At 34.7% G+C, this 19,871-nt stretch overlaps 1 protein-coding gene across 1 annotated transcript in view; it reads left to right on the top strand.

Moving 5' to 3' along the window:
- Tudor-SN (Staphylococcal nuclease domain-containing protein 1) overlaps positions 1–19,871 on the top strand; it is a 128,671-nt gene that overhangs the window by 35,790 nt on the left and 73,010 nt on the right. The window contains exons 4-8 of the mRNA XM_083126543.1: positions 7,847–8,007; positions 9,026–9,196; positions 12,392–12,553; positions 15,676–15,840; positions 19,040–19,164. Coding sequence (XP_082982669.1) covers positions 7,847–8,007; positions 9,026–9,196; positions 12,392–12,553; positions 15,676–15,840; positions 19,040–19,164 — 784 coding nt within the window. The remainder of the gene's footprint in view (positions 1–7,846; positions 8,008–9,025; positions 9,197–12,391; positions 12,554–15,675; positions 15,841–19,039; positions 19,165–19,871) is intronic.

The following is a 19,871-nucleotide window of genomic DNA, read 5'->3' as shown; positions in this document are numbered from 1 at the left end:
GGAATCGTGCGGGCATGTGCAAGTTGTTGCAATTTTTATATAGTATGAGTGTCATCCGAAATATGCAGTTGCCTGTCAAAAGTGTGCATAATACTTTTAAGACTGAAGTGTCAGTTCATGCAACTGAGATAGGTGACAAAGAGCGCAACAAGATTGGACACTTAAATCAAGGAAGATCTCATGTTCCTGAAAATCAAAAAAACTAGTCAATTCCCTTTGCCTTGAGGCAGGTGACAGAGGGTATGCTATAAACCCTGCCATAGCAGTTGTTAATGTTGGGGATTGGGAAAAAGGCTTAGAAACTGAAGATCAAAATTACATGAAAGAAAATTACAGACCAATCAATAATGTTCCTAATGGTTCGAATACTGCAAAAATTTGGGTTACTATACTAGATCATAAACATTTGGCTCTATGTGATAGTGGAGCAGAAATTAGTTTGCTTTCCTATCAGGTATGGAAAAATATCTCTTCTACAGCCAGTAGGCCAAGATTATTGAGTACTAAAAACATTAGACTAGTGGATTTTACAGGCTCTAAAAAGAACAAAGTTTTAGGTTTAACTAGGCTTATGATTGTTATCGGTTTGCAAAGTTTGTTGGTACAATTTTTAGTGGTTCAGAATCTGCAGGTGGATATGATCTTGGGCTTAGATGTTCTATATGCATTGCAAGGTACCTTAGATTTCTCTAAGAAGGCACTTGTATGTGATAATGATAAATATGATGTACTTGCCCGTTTCATTCCATTGGAAAATACTGTAGATGTGGATCATTATTATGAATGTTCTTTTGTGTCAAGTTCTGAGGATAATAAGGTGGGTGATGAAACAATATTAAAAATTTCTGGTCAGTTGGATCAAACTGAGATGTTGTCGGTAGTTGAAAAACAGAAATTTTTAAATATATTGTATAAATATAAAAAATTGTTTTCCATTAAACCAGGTTTATGTAAAAATTATGTGCACACAATGGAACTGGATACAGACAAACCCGTGGTAGGTCGAAACTATCCTATTCCATTTGCATACCGGGATGAAGTTAGAGAACAGATCAACACCATGTTGGAATGGGATGTGATTGAATTGTCCAACTCCGAATACTTATCCCCTCTATTGGTTGTACCTAAGCCAGGTGGAGGGATAAGAATGTGTGTTGATCTAAAAGGGATAAATAAGCATGTAAAGTTGATGCAAATTCATCCCGTAAAAATAGATGAGTTATTAGTACAGTTTCAAGGTTGTAATTATTTCTCATCTATAGATTTGGGTAATGCCTTTTGGCAAATTGCTTTGGATGAACAAAGTAGAAAATATACAGCATTTTCATTCGAAGGCGTGTTGTATCAATTTAAACGTGTTGTATTTGGTTCAGTGAATGGCACCGCTGTCTTTGTAGATTCAATGAATAGAGTTTTGGCTGATTGTAAGGATTTTGTAGTGGTGTATGTGGATGATATCATTATAAGATCCAAAGACTTTGATTCTCATCTGACACATGTTGAAAGTGTATTTAATTGTCTACTGAAAGCAGGCATGACCCTTAAAATAGAGAAATGTAAATTTTGCTGCAGGGAGATAAAGTTTTTGGGTCACATCATTACCCCAGAAGGGTATCATAAAGATCCAGTTTTTGTCAAGTCTATAATAGAGTTACCGGAACCTAGCTCAATTAAACAATTGCAAAAAATATTAGGTTCCTTAAATTGGATTAGTAAATACATAAAAAATTATGCAATGTTTGCCCAACCCATGTATGAGCTTCTCAAAGCTAAACAAAAATGGTGTTGGAATAAAGAGGCATCTGAAGCATTTCAGCTTTTGAAGGAAAAAATTGCTGAACAAGTAATGCTTGCATTTCCCGATTTTGAACATAATTTCTTTGTTCAAACTGATGCTTCGATTATTGGAGTAGCGGGTTATTGTTTCCAGATCATAGAAGGAGGGTTCAAGCCTCTTGGATTTGTCAGCAGATTGTTAAAAGATTATGAGAAATCTTATACATCTACTGAAATGGAGGTGTTGGCGATCCTATATACTATAGACAAATTTGCTTCTATACTAAAAGGGAGGCATTTTGTCATTATTACAGATCATAAAGCCCTCACGTGGTTGGAAACTGCCCACACGTGGAATGCTCGCCTCACTCGCTGGTTCATCCAGTTACAGATGTATTCATTTGATGTTCAATATTGCAAAGGCAAGGAAAATGTAATCGCGGATTTGCTAAGTCGATCTTTTCCTTGGCAGTTGGACATGCATTATCATGTCAACTACTCCGAGTTGGAATTAATGCTGCAACCTTTGTGTGACTGTAAGGAACTTGTGAATGCACAGAGAAATGATATCGAATTGGATGAGATCATTTCCTATCTCTCTGGAGATGTTGATACTGATAATTCTCGCTGTAGGAATTGGCGGAAACAGTACTGTCTCAGGGAGAACATATTATGTGTCAGGGATTTTCACAGACCAGAAAAGTTAAGGATATGCTTACCTGCCTCCTTAATTGGTAATATGCTCATCAAGTTGCATGATGAGAGTGGTCATTTCGGTGCATCTCGGACAATGGCACAAATATATAGAAATTTCCGATGGAAAAACATGTTTAAAGATATAAAACAATATGTTGCTGATTGCGATACTTGTGTCAGGTCAAAGCCCAATAAACATCCTGCAAAACATTTAGTTAAAATACACCTGACCAGTAAACCTGGAAAAGTCCTTTTTGTGGATTTGCAAGGTCCATTCGTCATGGGTTCTAAGCGGGAGAGATTTTTGTTGACAGTGTTGGATGCTGCAAGTCGGTACTTGTTGGCTTATCCTATTGTCAACAGTAATGCAAATACAGTCATCAAAAAGCTTATCAATTGTTATTTTGTCCATTTGGGTATTCCTGAAAAATTGATTGCCGATAATGGACCTCAATTCAGATCTCATCAGTTTGCAGATAAAATGAAACACTTAGGCATCATGTTAGTGTTCACTCCTCCATATCATCCGTCCTCCAATATGGTTGAGAGATATCATGCAGAGCTTAACCGTTTAATGAGAGTTTTGTGTCAGGATAGTCATACCCTATGGCCTGAAAAGGTTAATGTTGCCCTTCATTGTTTAAATAATGCAATTTCATCTCAAACAGGTTATGCCCCTATAGAACTGCGATTAAATATGGAACCTAACATGAGCATATTCAATAATATCACTGAAGATGAAGTAATGTCATGGGAAAATAAAATTCACATGGCACATCTAAAAAGTTTTGAGGCCAGAAGTAAGAAAACAAACCAAATCAACCAAAAACAACAAGCTAAAGTTTCCATATTAGTTGGTGATTTGTTGTTTGTTAGAAACAGACATAAAGATTTAGAAAATAATCCCATTAAGAAATACTGCTTCTTGTTTGAAGGACCTTATTTGTGTGTTGAGAATCATGATGATTCAACAGTTACATTGTTAGAATGCAACACTGGTAATCCTGTGAGTCAAGTGGCCATTGAACACATCAAAGTGTGGAAGTGTTCTAATGCCAAAAGGTATAAATGGCTAGAAATTTTGCAAAACTGCAACAAGTCACATGAGGAGCTAATAAAGAGATTGTTGCAAGGATGCAAGGTAGATGACATACTTGTCAGATCTTCAAAGGAAACCGATATTTCTGTAGTGAAGATGTAAGATTAAGTAAGCGTGAAGGGTTGGTTGGTTGGGAGTTTCTTATTGACTGAGTGTCAAGGGTGGTATATAAGACCTCAGTTCTTTACTTTTTCATTCTTTGTATATTAATTTTAGCATTATGAAATTGCTTATGCGAACATGTTGTTTATTTTGTTGGTTTGAAGGACAAAAGATACTTCTTCATTCCACAACCATACCCACAAGGGTTGGTTGGTTGGGAGTTTCTTATTGACTGAGTGTCAAGGGTGGTACATAAGACCTCAGTTCTTTACTTTTTTAATTATTCATATATTAATTTTGGCATGAAATTGATTATGCTAACACGTTGTTTATTTTGTTGTTTTGAAGGACAAAAGATACTGCTTCATATCACAACCATACCCATGAGAGTTGGTTGGTTGAGTTCTTCTCTTAGGCTGTTGGTTAAAGGTGGTACTGTGAGTCACAGTACTTTATGCTTAATTTTTCTATTGTCTGCTGTTAATGTCAAAATTTTCTCACTTTTCGTGCTTCTTTCCTTGAGTTTGAAACATTAGTTCAGGTATGAAGTATTCCTCTGTAGAGTTTGCCTTAAGTTGATCTTCATGATCCGACATTGGTCCTCATTCATATTTCTTGATCCTTAGTTGTGTTGAATGGTGGAAAAATTCAATATAACAAATATTCTTTGTTATGTGTATTTTGGAGTGCAAAAAATGTATAATATAATGTGATGGCATGTGCATAATAATTTTGAATGCTAAGATTTAGCTTTGGCTTGAAAAATATTTACTAGAGCACAAAGATTCCAAGAGTTGAATCGTAGGCTCAAATAGGAATGAACTTGACAAGGAGCAAAGAGATTCACGTGTTGATCCAAGCTTAAGTCAAGTAGTTGGTTCCTTTAAAATGCTAGAATGCATTATGGTTCCAAAATGTGTTCACAAAGGGCAGAATAGGAAATTCGTGCTATGACGCTGTGAGTTCAGGTACAACTGTTATTTATGATTTATAATTTTTGTGCGCACATCATAATTTATACATTTCTTGCATGAATTCATTTGCAATGTAAGAAATCTTATATTCAGCACTCCGTAAATCTGAGGATGTTTGCTTTTCGATGCAGGGACTTACATTCTTGTCTTGTTAGCTGATGTTGCTAGATGAATGGATCAATTCCTAATGGGAAATTTAGATCAGAGGTAACTTACTCTACATGTAGAAAATTATTATTAATATATTTCTTGGCTAAATAAAGATTAATATAGAAATTATGCTCTCAGGTTGAGAATGAAGTTCTGAATGGTGCTTCATGGGCTGATAATAAATAATAATGTTATGTAGGTACATTGTTTATGTAAAAATGGTTCATGTGGTACTTCACTAGATAATAATTTTTGGTATGTCGAACTTGAATTTCAATTTTTCAATATTATTATGTACTAAAAATTCATTATGCATAGTTGCACTGTATTGGTTCAAGATGAACAAGTTCTTGTTGTATTGTTGGAAAAGAAATATTCAGTTATACTCAATTGATTTTAATGCTAAACATGTAAACAGTTTGTAAATATAGGGGCATTATATTAATTATTATATGTTAAAAGTCTCAGTAGTGCTCAGATCTGTTGTGGGTTCGTCCCTTGTTGAGCGCCAGTATGACAATAAAAATAATACATTGTCATAACTACATTTGAAAATGGTTAGGCTAAGTCCAAAGTTTCACATTTGTGCAATATTTATAATAATTTAGTCATATGATTACTCAAAATTTATTCATATAATGCAATTAAATGTCTGAAATTATTATTTAAACTAATTTTATTAAATATGATGTTTAAAAAGCCAATTTGTATATAATGACAAAATTATCAAATTGTGCAATATGTTGAATTCATATTCATAACAGTTATTTTTGACTGACAAAATAAAAAACAAATATTTTAAATCATATGTGTTATTTCAGACAAGAAAGATATGATACATTCAAATTTATAATTAAATTTATTGAAATTATGTACATTTGCATTGGCATCAAGGTTTATATACAAAGGTCAACTCTTTAAAATTGTTCAATGTATAATATGATGTCATACTTGGTATTTTGTATCAACATTCAAAAAATGGTAATTGTAATCATTAGATAAGTATATTGTGATATACATAGTAAAATAGCTGTAACAGAGCAAATATGTACATTTACTACACAAACATTCAAACTGTTAAGCACTTATGGACAAAAATATAAAACAAAAAAACAATTGAAGATAACTCATACTAAAAAATCTGGCGTGAACTAGTTGCTCTAATACTAGTTGTCTGGGACTTTAAAAGGGATCTCAGGATGGAAAAAAGATAAGTACAGATTTAGCAATATGGAATGGTGTTATATTTGTACAATAATTGTTGCTTTTAAAGCATTAAACTGGACAATGTTATAATAACTTGGATGTTTAAGTTATATAGAAGCCTTTTATGACTCGAATGAACTTTGAATATGATATAATCTTATAAAGATTCGAAAGTTGTGGAATGACACTGATATGTATAATAGATGCCATTTTGAATTGGATGCAGTGAATAAGTATCTGTTTTCATCTTCCTTAACGGGCAGGCTTGTAAATGTTACAGTTCCTCAAATGAGTGCTTGGAGGAAGGTCGCATAGAGTGACACTTATATGTTCTACATTTGGAGGTGATTTGATCAGATGATGAATTTACAAAACTGAAGCTCAGAATTGTAGATACAAAGACTTGCTTCATCCTGGAAGGAGATAACAAAGATATATTTTTTTTATGTATAGCATTGATATCTTATAAATGTTCTTGTAAACAAAGGCATAATTTGATGCTATTGTAATTTTTGTTGTTTCTAGTTGTTTTTTTTTTCATTTTTATCAATATAATAATTATAAAGTTATCAGTATATGTAAATTTAAATTTCCTTTTCAACATAGCACCATAGCTACCTATTGTGCCGATACTGAGTTTGAATTATACTGACAAAGTCGTTATACTGAGACTTGCGAAACACATTTAGTCTGAGCAGTTCTTTTCGATTTATTCATATGGTTTATTTTAATTCACTTTTCTGCCATTTTTAGCTAATCGCGAAGATGAGGATGAGTGATGATATGATGATTTTGATGAGAGGATACTCACAAGGAACACCCATGCCCAGTCTGGGATTCTAACCCGGGACCTCTGGCATTCTGGCTCGGTGTGCTAACCACTCCTTCACAGATGTCGGCCAGTTCAATTTAGAGTCATACATAGTCGATAGAGAAACGCGTAATGAGAATTTTGACTACTAGGTTTACTTTTATGAAAAATAACGAAGCGAAAGTATAAATTCATCAATGATCTTGCAAGAAAATATCCAGGTGGTAGAACAGCCGCAGGCTGAACCTCGCCCTTTAATAAAGGAAAATTGAAATTGAAATTGAAAGGATGGAAGAAACGTAAATGAGGTAAATTGCAAGAGCGCTGTCACTTTCTCCTGCTGTTAAAAGAGTGATAGAAATGTTCGTGGTATTAAAATCATATTTCTTGACCGAATCTAAACTACCTAAACTTTAAATTCGGTTTTGGAAATAAGTTAAAGCGAAGATTACTCTTACATTTGCTTTCACTTATGGGGATATCTAATATCCAAGAATTGGAAAAATATTAAAATTCTGTGCTTCAAAGTATAGATATTCTTAGCTATGATTGTCATGTGTTAATTAGTAGATTAGGAGATTGCTCTCGTTGCTTAAAGGTAAGAAGAAATTATTGAAAAAAATCATCAGAATCATGTGTGAGCAAAGTGTTGGTAGTTTTTTTTTTTTTTACAATGATTATATTATGAGTAATGGCAAAATGGCACAGTTTTTTTTGGTGTCCTCGTTTTTATGACTTTGTCCTCCTTTTTCACCATGCTCTGTCCTCTTTTTTTAATGTATGTGTCTGGTCACCCTAGTATAAGGTGCATTTTAAAAAAGAAAAATCCATGTGAATTACTAATGAAACATTCCAATCTCAAGAACTGCTTCAGTCTTCCACCCATGTAACATGTAAAAATCATGCAACAAATTGGATCACTGCCTTCATTAGAACTTTGATTTACAGTTTGAAACAATAAATTATTCAATGTAGGTAATATTTCTTAGTTACAAATATGAGATTCCACTAGTTTGTGTTTTTTGTTTGCAGATGGAACTCCTGAGAATGTGACAGACACCCTTGTATCTGAAGGCTTGGTGACTGTTCGTCGTGAAAGCATTCGAGCTGGATCTGAGCATGCACATCTTATTGAGTTAGAGGATGCTGCAAAGACTGCTGGAAAGGGGAAATGGGCTGCATCAGGAAGTCAAGTGAGTACTAGGTTATAGTAAATTTTCTGGAGAGGGAACTTTTAAATGCCCACCTTATTTGTGCAGGAGTGTTCGTTGCAAGATTGAATTCTAATGTTGACTTTGCGAACATGCTGTGAATCAGTTATTGCTCCAGAGATTCATGTTTGTATTGATATATGAGCTTTAAATACCACAGAAAAATAGCCTGCATATCTAATGGTTAAAGAAATATAAAATATTTATCTGGAGACATTTCATTATTCTTGTGATTTAATTACATTAAGAGAAAAGTCACATTTCTCTTGTTGAAATTGCAGACACACCCCTAGGTTATAATCCCATTGCCTGTCAACAGTACATCTATAAAGTTTTTAATATTTTCTCTTTCTCTCTTTTGTGTGTTTAGAAGCTAGTAACATTTTTGTAAAGGGTGACTCAAAAGAATGGGAAAATTTGAATTGTGTCCTGCCAACCCTGGGAGGTTGGTAGCACTGAATGGCATATACAACGCTGCTCACAATATCTTGCCATTAAGTAATCATGGAGCAGTGGAGTGGTGTGTAGTTTTCCTTTGCGGTCAAAGCATATTTCAAGGAACGCCTAACCTCACAGCATGTTATTTCTTCTAGAGTCATCTTAATAACAAGGTTTACCATACTCTACCTGCTACGACAGAAGAACTTAAGGTGAATACGAGAGGAAATTGCCAGGATTCGTTTTGCAATGTTACATCTCGTCATGTACAGTGTCTCTCACAGACTGCAAGAATGTCTCCTCAGAAAAGGTGGCTGGGCATCTGTTGGATGTTATCTCTTTATTCCAAAATTTCCCATTCTTTTGAGCCACCCTGTATTTGTGGACATAAAGTGTATTAATATGTAGTTACTTGACATTATGATGCTTTACTTTGTAGTCTCCATATTGCCATTGGCATTTTAAACTGTTATTAGTTTCTTTGCAAATAAAACTTTACATGTATATGTAAAGTATTGTGACGTGATTGTTTTCATGTTGTTTTTTTTTTTTCTACGCACAGGAACATGTAAGGGAGATTAAGTGGAATATTGAGAATCCTCGAAACTTTGTGGACAGCTTCCAAGGGAAACCCGTCAAAGCTGTTATAGAGCATGTACGTGACGGATCTACTGTCCGTGCCTTTTTGCTTCCAGACTTCTACCATATAACACTCATGATTTCTGGCATAAGGGTAAGTTTTGGCAATAAAATATACTCGTGTATCATCATTGCAATTGTAATAAAAAATAACAAATTGCCTTTATTAGATAAAAAAAAAAAAGGAAAAAGAGCAGATGCAGAAAATCTTGATGATTATTTTGTGTATTACTTCATTACATTGCTTTTTTGAGTGCATACATAATTTTAGGCAGTACAAGGTATATCTGGAAAGAAAGATGCATTGCATGTAGGCCGAAGGGGGAATTGTGTTTGTGGCTACACTGATTCTTATGCTTCCTGCTCAATAGTGCTACACTGAGCTTTTTTCGAGTAACATTTATTTAAAATTGCAGCACCGATGCCGAATGGAAGGTACATTCCATTGTAAAGTTTATGAGTGCAAAAGGTGATCATCCAGCAGAAAATCAGACATATTGTTGCTGTATATGGGAACACTATGAATCTACAAAATATGACAAAGTGCTGTTGGAATTCTTGGGGAGGCATGACTGATGTTCATGATGAAGTAATGGCCAGTCTGTCATCTTTGATCCCTGATAACTTCCTTCATAAAAACGAAGAAGAAATTTGTACAAACCAGTATTTGGTAACAAGTAAATTTTTCCGAAGTGATTAAGACCATGATTCGTGAGGCTGTTACAGCAGTTTGGGTACAGAAAATTATTCATGTGCTGGGTGCCCAAGATGTTCACAAATGTGCACAAAACAAAAGGGGAAGGGTCAGTGCTCAACTGAAGTGAGGAAGAAAATCAGTTTTTGGACTCTCATTGTGATAAGTTGAAAACATGTGTTTACCACCACGTGCATGAATCAAACAACAGTGACCGCATTGGTACCATATGCTTTTTAGAAACATTATTAAAAAAACATTTATTAAGGAGGTCAATGAACCATTCAGGTTCTTCAAGGACCAAGTGGAATGTTATATCGGATCGGTAGAATATCGGTTATCGGTATCAGCCAAAATTTGATATCGACCCATCCCTAATATTTACTTTCCAGACTTGCTTTGTACAGTGGATAAAATGAGTGATATTAAAGAGAATATTGACTATGAAATATGGAAAAGTCACAATGAAAAATTGCTCGTGAGTGGATGCTTTCCTACCTTGGTAAAAAATATTGTGGGTCATTCCATGTGAAATCAACATTACAGGCAAAATAAACAAGTACATGTGACATGCAGACCTCTCTTTTCTCCAGACCACTATAAAAGGCTAGAAACGTATAAATGATAATCAGGCTGCAATCTGTAAGTACTTCACAGTGTGCCACTGAACGGGTCACACATTTACATTTTTATACTTATTTACTTTGCCTGTAATTATCGTCATCAATTCTTAATTTACATGCCATACAATATTCTGGGCCAATCATGTGGTATTTTCGACTATCAATGAGGCTCGTACCAGTGTAGAGCCTTAATGGTGCATGATTCGTTAAAAATTCAAGCACTTGAGATTGAAATTCACCTATTTCCAACAACTTTCCCCTCTTTTTTTTTTTTCTCTCGCTATGTGCATTAATAACGGAGTTACCTATTGGACCAGACTTTTGAATTACCCTGTATTTGTAATAACTGGAAATTTAAACATCAGATTCATGTACATTAATTCAAACAAAATTGTATTTAATTTCTGTTAGACTTTTAGTTTTGAATTATAGAAATTTGTCTATCAAATTATGTTGTCATGAATTACCTAACCTATTCTACCTTAACCTAACCTAAATCTTACATAACTCCAGATTCCATTGATGTCCCATTTTTAAATTTTGTACACTTATTGCATAATATTGTGTGTATGACATATTTTTTTGGAAAAAAATAGGACCAGTTTTTGGAAAAATGGCTACCAAAGTTTTCTTTTCACCACCTTCAATCGTCCTTTTACCCTGACATAGGCAATTAGGCATGCTATATATCTTGTGGAAGAGGCTTTCAAGACCTTTCCAACGCTGTCTGAATCACTTCTATAGGTGCCTGGATTGCCGAAATATTGTAATTTAAAGTTAACAAGATGTTCGAAAAAAGTGGTCAAAATCTCAGTTTGCAACACTGTAATTTCAGAAATAGAAAAGAGATGGATCTGCAACTTTGCACATTTTGTAATTTCGGAAATAGAAAAGATATGGATCTGCAACTTTACACATTTTCCTACCTCAGGTGGCCCTTTCAGTAGGCCAAATTTCAAATGAATCAAAATACGCGAGGTTGAAAAGTGCCTCTTCATTGATTGATTTCACATGGAATGGCCTGTGTTTGTGCTTGTTTGATCTATTTATGCCAGGCAATGGCGGTTGAATGAGAATTCCGTAGTGGTTACTGTACATGATTTTTTCATAAGTTGTGAAGTGTACAGGGATTAACGAGTTCTAGCAGTGAGTAAGTAATTTCAAATTTTGTGTTAAATCTTTCAAGGAGACGAGGGAGGTACTCACTCACTGTTTTCTTTAAGAATTGGAGGGTTAGTATGTAGTTGGAATTGAAGAAAGTTCTTTATTGAGCCAGTTAAGTCCATGTAGGTGCTTCTTGTTTGAGCTTACAAGTGCATCTTATAATGCATTTTGTAACTTTGTAGCTTATAAGTTAACTAATTTGCTAGATTCCCATAAAATTCCCAAGTTTCAAAAATGATAAATGCTTTTTTGTCTTTTTTCTTAATTATAAATGAGGATGTAAAGTACCTATGTAAATATGTTGAACAGTGTTCTGAACAATTATTTTAGTTCGAATTTGCTCAGCAATTCTTGCTTATTGGTATCCTTATAAATGTGCACAATGTGGACACACTATAAAAATGATATGTAAAGCTTATTTTTTAATTAAATTGTAACTGTTTTGTTATTCTGATTGTCTAGAAAGTTAATTGTGAATAATTAAAAAAGCAAAAAAAACTACATACATTGGTATGGCATAGTTATAAATTAAAACTTATACTTGAATATTATAGCAATCTATTTTTTTAGAATATTTGTAGATATTAATAGTTAATACATAATGTTTTCTTGGACTATACATACCAATCTGAAAATTTAATTTGAAAATATTCTTAAGTTCATGTCAATCACACAATCCATTTTCTCACAATACTATTTTAAAATTAATGAAAATTTTAAATTTTGCATAATTTCCATATTTAAACTGATTTCTTTTTTTAAAATTTTATTTTGATTGTCTTAAATTTCACCCTTTCATTTTCTCAAGTGTCCTGGATTCAAACTGAACAGTGAGGGGAAACCTGATAAGGGTGAGCCTTTCGCTGATGAAGCCAAATTCTTTGTGGAGACTCGACTGCTACAGCAGGATGTGGAAATCGTCTTGGAGTCTGTGAACAATGTCAACTTTGTGGGAAGCATAATACACCCAGTAAGTAAACTTCACTGTCTTAGTTGCTTTGAATACCTACCAATTTATTATAAAACATATTAACTTGGGGTAACTATTCATGATAAATGCGGTAAATGCTGTTTAGAATTACTCACATCAAATTTTGTATTCCTACGTTGTCCAGACGCCGTACCCTTAGTGAATGAAGACAGTGTGTCTTCAAAATTAATTGGGCATATCCATTAAATTGTATAACGATGGGAATACAAAATTTGTAACTAGTTTATAAGAAACACTTAATTTACAAAATAAGAGAGTAGCTAAAAAAAACCTATCAATAATTGTAACTTCTCAGTAGGAATGGGACAGATTAATCGATAATCTATCAGTATTGGCCGATGCAGGCATATCAGTTTATCGCTAAAATTAACAATAATTTTACCAATCTGATGTATCTATAAATATCTTTTAATGTAATGCAATATTCTGCCATTTTATATTTTTTATGGGATATAATTCCTTACTTTTTAAAAATTAAATGCCTAAATATGCAGCTTCTTTTGCATCGCAGTTATCTGGTAACTTGAAAAAAGGTTGAAAAACCATATTGACAAAGTACTGTTTATGTGGAAATGAGTGTGTGTGGGGTGAAAGTTGGCGCATGGTACTAATGCACTGTTCGTGTTGAAGCACTTATCACAATAGGGTATTATGATGTTCCTTCCTCTCGAGCAAAAATTTACGTAAAGATTTCGGTACCATCTGGAAGCAGCGGTTTTCACATATTCATTGCTGTGAAAATTGTGTCCATACACTCGTTTCTTTAGAGCAAGGAAAAGATTGGAATCATTTGGTGCCAAATACAGACTGTACGTGAGTGTCCCAAGATTTTTCCAGGGAAACCTTCACAAAACAAGCAACGGGTTGATGTTCAGTATACGGAGTTGCATTATAAAGATTGATCACTCCACTATATAGAAAGTCTGGCATTAACAGTGTGTCAATGTTCAAAGTATTCCACCAACAAGATACCAGATGCATCCCAGAAAACTGTATCCAGATCGTTTTCTGGCTGATGGGATCACTTTCAACTTTTTATAATTTTACTGTGTTGCTTCAAAGACATGGCACCAGTTTTCTATGAATCTAGCCAGCTGAAACATTTTTGGCCAACAAAAATCGCAACCCTCACTTCCACTTTTTCAAATGCATGGACATTTTGAACAGTCACTGCACAGCTACTTCCTACGTGTCTAAACGTGATTTCAGTACACACATTTTAGCTGACTACTAAAACTTCACTGGAATTTATGGCATTTGTTACTTTTTTAAATGATCACCCCTAGTACATTAATCAGGGAGGTTAATGAACCATTCAGGTTCTTGAAGGACCATTTGGAATTTCATATCGGTTATTGGTAGCAGCAAATTTTATGTTGCTACTTATTGGTGTTGGCCAGAATTTCATATTGGCTCATCCCATCCCTACTTCTCAGGTTCACCATTGTCACATAAAAATGGTAAGTGAAGACAAGAATGAGTTAGTCTTCCTTGGCAATTTGCTGAAGACAGATAAACTAGTTGAAGCAGGATAAACATGTTATATTGTTGGAATTTTCCTTTTAGTATTAATATGAGTCATGGACTAAGGTAGGGAAGCGTACTGCCCCACTGCTCTTCATAATCACTTCACATGTAATGAACACTGAGATGGAGTTGAAGATAGAAGAAGAGATAAGCCACTACTGTTTGCTGATAAGCAGAAATAATGAAGGAGGAGTACAGAAACAACTTGATACATGGAATTATGGTAGAACAATTTAAGAATATGAATGAAATTCAGCACCGAAAGGAGGTGTAAGTGTTGATAACAAGGAGTAAAGGCTAAGCCGATACATTTTACCCATATGCGTACCCTTACCAGATATCATTGCTTGGAAATTGTAACAATTAAGTTTGTTCAAAATATTAATATTAGTATACAAACATTCTACGCCAATTATATGCATCAATTTACCAGAGTTTTGTTTCAAGAATTGCAAGATTTTAAAATACCTGTTATGTATTCACAAAATGCAGTTTTTCACACAATACTGGTACAATATAAGTAGATAATTGCATAATTAATCATTATGAATTATAATTAATATAATAATAGTTATTAATTATCCATTTATATATTTCATAATGTGCAGGATAATTAGACATTGCGTAAGTGTTGCGTGGCATTTTTGTGGATCCTGCAAAATACCAGAATTCTAGAAAAATATCACAGTTCCAACCCTCTTCTGATGCAATAGTATCAGCTAGTTTCTACAAGAATTGTACCAAGAATAAAGAAGACTTTTCGGGGAGTGGACAGTATCAAATATCTGGTAAACATAATTGAAGGAAACTGATGAATATGCAAGATAAACAGAAAGGGGCCATCTGAGATGTGGATTCTTTCATAGTATATTTAAATGCATGAAGATAATTATGTAACACATGCTAGTAGCTATAATTATGTATGGAGATGAGAAGGGCAATGAAAGAGAGAGAAGTAGCATTGAGGATGTTGTCAGAAAGACTTGTCAAGTGACAGTGTAACCCCGATTTTATGTTCCCAGATTTTACATTTTCCTGCATTATACATTCAATCTTGATGGTCCCAACACAGCAAAATGTCATAAAATTTTCCTCGATTTTACATTTTCCCTCATTTTAAGATTTTCCAGCTCGGTCCCCTGAAAAACGTACAATCGAGGTTTCACTGTACATTGCACAAAGAGTAGGAAAAAAAGGCCAATTTGTGTATGGAAAGCAGGTAGTGTACGGAGAGTGCAAGAGGAAGGGAAAGACTGGAACAAAACAGCAATAACAGCATAGTCAAGCACAGAATACAATCAGAACGTTTGCAGCCTTCAGTGTCACCAAGTGATGAAATACTGATTTTCCTCCAGTTAGTTGTAATCCAAACACACTACCCATCTGAGATGCCATCAATCTGTGAAGGCACTGGGCCCTTGTAATTACTGGATTAGGTTTCAAACTATGAAAGCAGCATGTATGAAATAAGTCTTCTCTATTAATGAAATTTGGATAGATGTAATTAGATTTGAACTATCAGGTAAAAGAGTAAATAAATGTAATTAACAAGTCTCCCCTTTTTTAATTTCCAGAAAGGGAACATTGCAGAAGCCCTACTGAAGGAGGGTTTTGCAAAGTGCGTGGATTGGTCGATGGCATTTGTCACTGGAGGTTCAGAGAAGTTGAGGTCAGCAGAAAAATTTGCCAAGGAGAAGAAAGTTCGCATCTGGAAAGATTGGGTTCCATCTGGTCCTCAGGTAAGTTCTGCATTGAAAAATTTCAATATTCTCAATTGTGCTCTTGCTAATTTTGGTACTCCCTCCTCCAAAGAGAAAACAATTAGGTGAAGAAAATTTAAATTTTACACAAAACTCCTATATGGAGAGCTCTAGAGGGCCTGTGCAATAAACCAAAATATAATCTGTAGGGCTAGAATTTTGATGACCTGAAAATCACCAAAATGTGCAAAATAAAAAAAATGCTCGTATGATGTAATATTTTGAAAAAATATGCACCATATATTTAAAAATATACCCTCACACCTGAACTATTTCAAACATCAACATTAAACATAGGTTGAGATATTTTCACATAGTATTTTTTAGGTCAATTTATGAGCCCTGAGTTGCAATGCACAATTAATATGGTCTGTAAATTTTCAAATAAAAATAATTGCCTATTGCCAGCCAGCAAAGCTCTGAGCTGAGAAAAGCTTCTTTCGGCTGACACAAGAGGAGCATATTTAAAGTAAACATTGTCATTTGGCTCAAGTTCTGTAGTATAGAGAGAATTTTTTTCTCCTAGTAACTATCTGCTTGTGGCGAAACAATTGAAAGTGCTTGCATCCAGGTGTTTCAGGGTAAAGTCCATTTTGTGCACTACATTGCATTAGGGGAGGAAGGTAGTTCTCATAATTTTGCAAAATTCAACGATAAGCAAATATTTGCCCTGAGTTATTTTGGGCCGAAGTCAATTTTCTGATTTCATTCCATTAGAAAAGGAGTGTTTTCCACCATTTTTCAGGAACTAAACTATAAAGCGACCACAGGAAAAAAAAACCTTGGATGAAAAGTCTCCACGCAGCTTTCCCTTCTTCCATTCAACTCTGGTCATAAGAATGCATGGTCCACTCTCCCCCTCCCCTCCTCGCGGGAGTACAGTGCACAGGAGTCGAAGGTCTGCGTAGGTTGTTTTGCTTGTGGTTCCACTATAGAACTTCTAACCAAAAAATTCAAATTTAGTGTACATGGGAGTAAGAATGAATCCACTTCCCAAAATGGCTGCATATTCCTTGAAAAAGCGAGAATATGCTGAAGATGACCGAAAATCTATCAAAATATGCTCCATCACATAGAAATGGCCAAATATGCCCTTAGAAGCACCTTAATTAGTTTAGTCATAATATGAATTTCTATGTATTTAGGGAACACATCATCACCCTTACCAAAAAAAATATGCTGTGCCATGCAAATCCTAGCCCGAATAATCAGTATAATTTTGATTGTCATCTTGAAAAGAATAGCTCGTGTCAAAATTGAGACAAAAGTAAACATTTCAGAATAGCCAATGCAATCTTCTAAAATGTCACCCACAGTGATGGAAGATCACTGTATAATTTTGAAGAAATCGAAAATTATTATTTTTATTTTTGAGATATGTCCTTTCCAAGAAGAGGTGACAGGGTGACCCTTTCTCAAGCCACCCAAATATCAACCTCACTTCCACGTAGTGAAACCTGGACTGCATTTTGCAGACTAGTGAGGCTCTGTCATCTGGACCCATCACCAGTATAATCCACTGTGGGGCCTGTGCTGTGTGCTGTCCTTGTCTGTTTGTGATTGTCCCTTCATGTATTTATTTCATTTTATCATTCATCCTCATTTTTGCAATTAGCCAAAACTGGCAGAAACACATTATTAAACATCAAACCATTCCAAGAAGTGTATGAAAAGCATTTTTCTTAGAAAGGTACTCACCTATACTACAATCCTAGAGTATCTTCACTGCAACAGATTTTTTGTTATTCTAGAAAAAAAATATTTCAATATTACTTCTCAATTTTCAGTATTTCAAAATATTCGTAAAATTCATTATTGTTATTATATAAACATTAACTTGTTATTTGAAGATCACTTTTTATTTGTCACTTTCTGATTACACTACAGTCCCGTTCAACCAAATTTTATGGGACCGATGGTGCTTAGGTTGAACAAAAATTTGGTTCAACTGGAATAAAGGTTTTTTGATATACAGTACGTATATTTTATTATGTATAGTATTTTGATATACAGTACATATATATTTCAGTGTGTAGACATAAACAAAAAGCTTACAATAATACGTAGTCATTTAACTCAAGAACATGAATTACAGTAAAACTAAGGCTCTGGTTCAAAAAGCCGTACAACTAAAACACTAAAGTTTAATTTAGCTTGTGAAAAAAAAAAGTTTTATATTGCTTAAGATTAGATGAAAGCTTCTTAGCAGATCGATCTCTTAAGATGTTTAATCAGAAGGAATTCAGCAGGGGAAGGTTCGTCTTGTTGTTCAGTGTAAACCATGTCGTCTTAAAACATTCTAGTGGCTTCTGTGCAATTTGGTCCTTTCTTTTCTTCAACGGACTGATCATCATAGTCATCAGAGCTGAGCTCAGTTGCCTGGTGACTGGAACATGTGGCTACAATGTCATCTTCACTCAGCGTGGAATGTTTTTCACTGACGACCCCTTATCCATACGATAAATTACCTCCAGCTTTTTTTTTCATTGTCACAACTACTCTCTTTTTCTTATCTGCCATAATCACCAAAAAAGATTCACTCACTGAACACAACGCCACACCACGAAACTACGTACAGTATAACGCTCACTAACAGTAAGATTTCAGGTGCACCGAACTGAATTACAAATCTCACCTGGCAGGTGTGTGTTGTCCTTGGGGGTACAGCACAGTATGCTTGCTAAAAATAGACTGGAATGGGGGAGTGGGTGAGTACAGTCAACACATCGTAACAATCAACTTACTTTTGATAACTAACTGTTAGACCAAAACAAAGACAAAAGTACTTCGTTGGTGCTCCTGCGTAAAACATGGTCACGCATGAGTAACTGCTTTTTTTAGCGATTCGGTTAACCCGGAAATTCAGTTAAAGGGGACTGGCGTAATATAATTTTGAATCAACAAACTCTGCACACAGTCACTTTGATAATCACTTCGAAAGTACATTTGCAAGAATTTGATTAAAAAAAACTAGGAGAATACATTGCCAACACTATTCAAAATATATAGCATTAAAACTGGAAATGTTTTTCTTGAAAATTGAATTGTTTCTTGTTAGTAGACTGGGCATCCTGCAGTCATACATTTTGAATAATACAGTGTTGAGTTCAGAAATTGCTATAGTGTCAGCATATAACTAACATTGATTACATGCTTGTATAACATCTCTATTTTACAGATAACTGGGAAAGAGAAGGAGTTCACGGGAACTGTGACTGAAGTGGTGAACGCTGATGCACTGATGATCAAAGCTGGTGACAGTGTGGTGAAGAAAGTCTTCCTTGCCAGTATTCGCCCTCCAAGGTAAGGATAATTGCTAGTTTTCATCAAAGGCTGGTGTTAGGAGACGTTTGTACTGCCAAAGTTCCTGTGTAGTTAGCTGTGAAATGGCTGCAGTTCAATCTAGCTATTTATTTCAACTGTTAACTTGTAACATACAGTGTGTGCTATTCTGTATGCATTAGCTTTTGTACGGAATTTGTATAATCACCAAGTTTACACATGGCATATCTGGTGCCTAGAAGCATGCATATTTTTTTTTGGACAAAAACTCAAAATGTGAAATAATACATTATAATGTCAATTTTTCATGTTTCTAAAAGGTGTGAGGTGCATTTTCATACCCTGTTTTGTCACAAAATGAACTGCAAAATGCAAAATACTCTTAACCTTTTGTGTCCCAAGCATCTCGATCGAGATACCCAAATGTAACCCTCACGGTCCCAAGCATCTCGATCGAGACGCTGTGTCAAGGTCGTAGTTTTTAGGTTATAACTTTTCTATTTTTGGCTAGAATTTCGATTTTTTTTTATATTGTTCCTAACACATGTATTTATCAGAAATGTTTTTTTGTCTTCATGAAAATGGAGGTGGAAAGGTGGGAAAAGGGACTTCTCTTTTGCATCTCTTTTCAAGGTCAAATATTTGCTGACAAAGGAAGACCGGCTTTGTTGTTCTAAAGCAATGCTTTTCACTCCCTCCTGTTAAGTGCATTCGAAGGAAGCTTGTTT

Source organism: Lepisma saccharinum, chromosome 8 (genome assembly GCF_977018435.1).
Source record: "Lepisma saccharinum chromosome 8, izLepSacc3.1, whole genome shotgun sequence".
NCBI lineage: Eukaryota > Metazoa > Arthropoda > Insecta > Zygentoma > Lepismatidae > Lepisma > Lepisma saccharinum.
The sequence above is the reverse complement of the archived record's forward strand: the minus strand, read 5'-3'. Positions and strand labels throughout refer to the sequence as shown.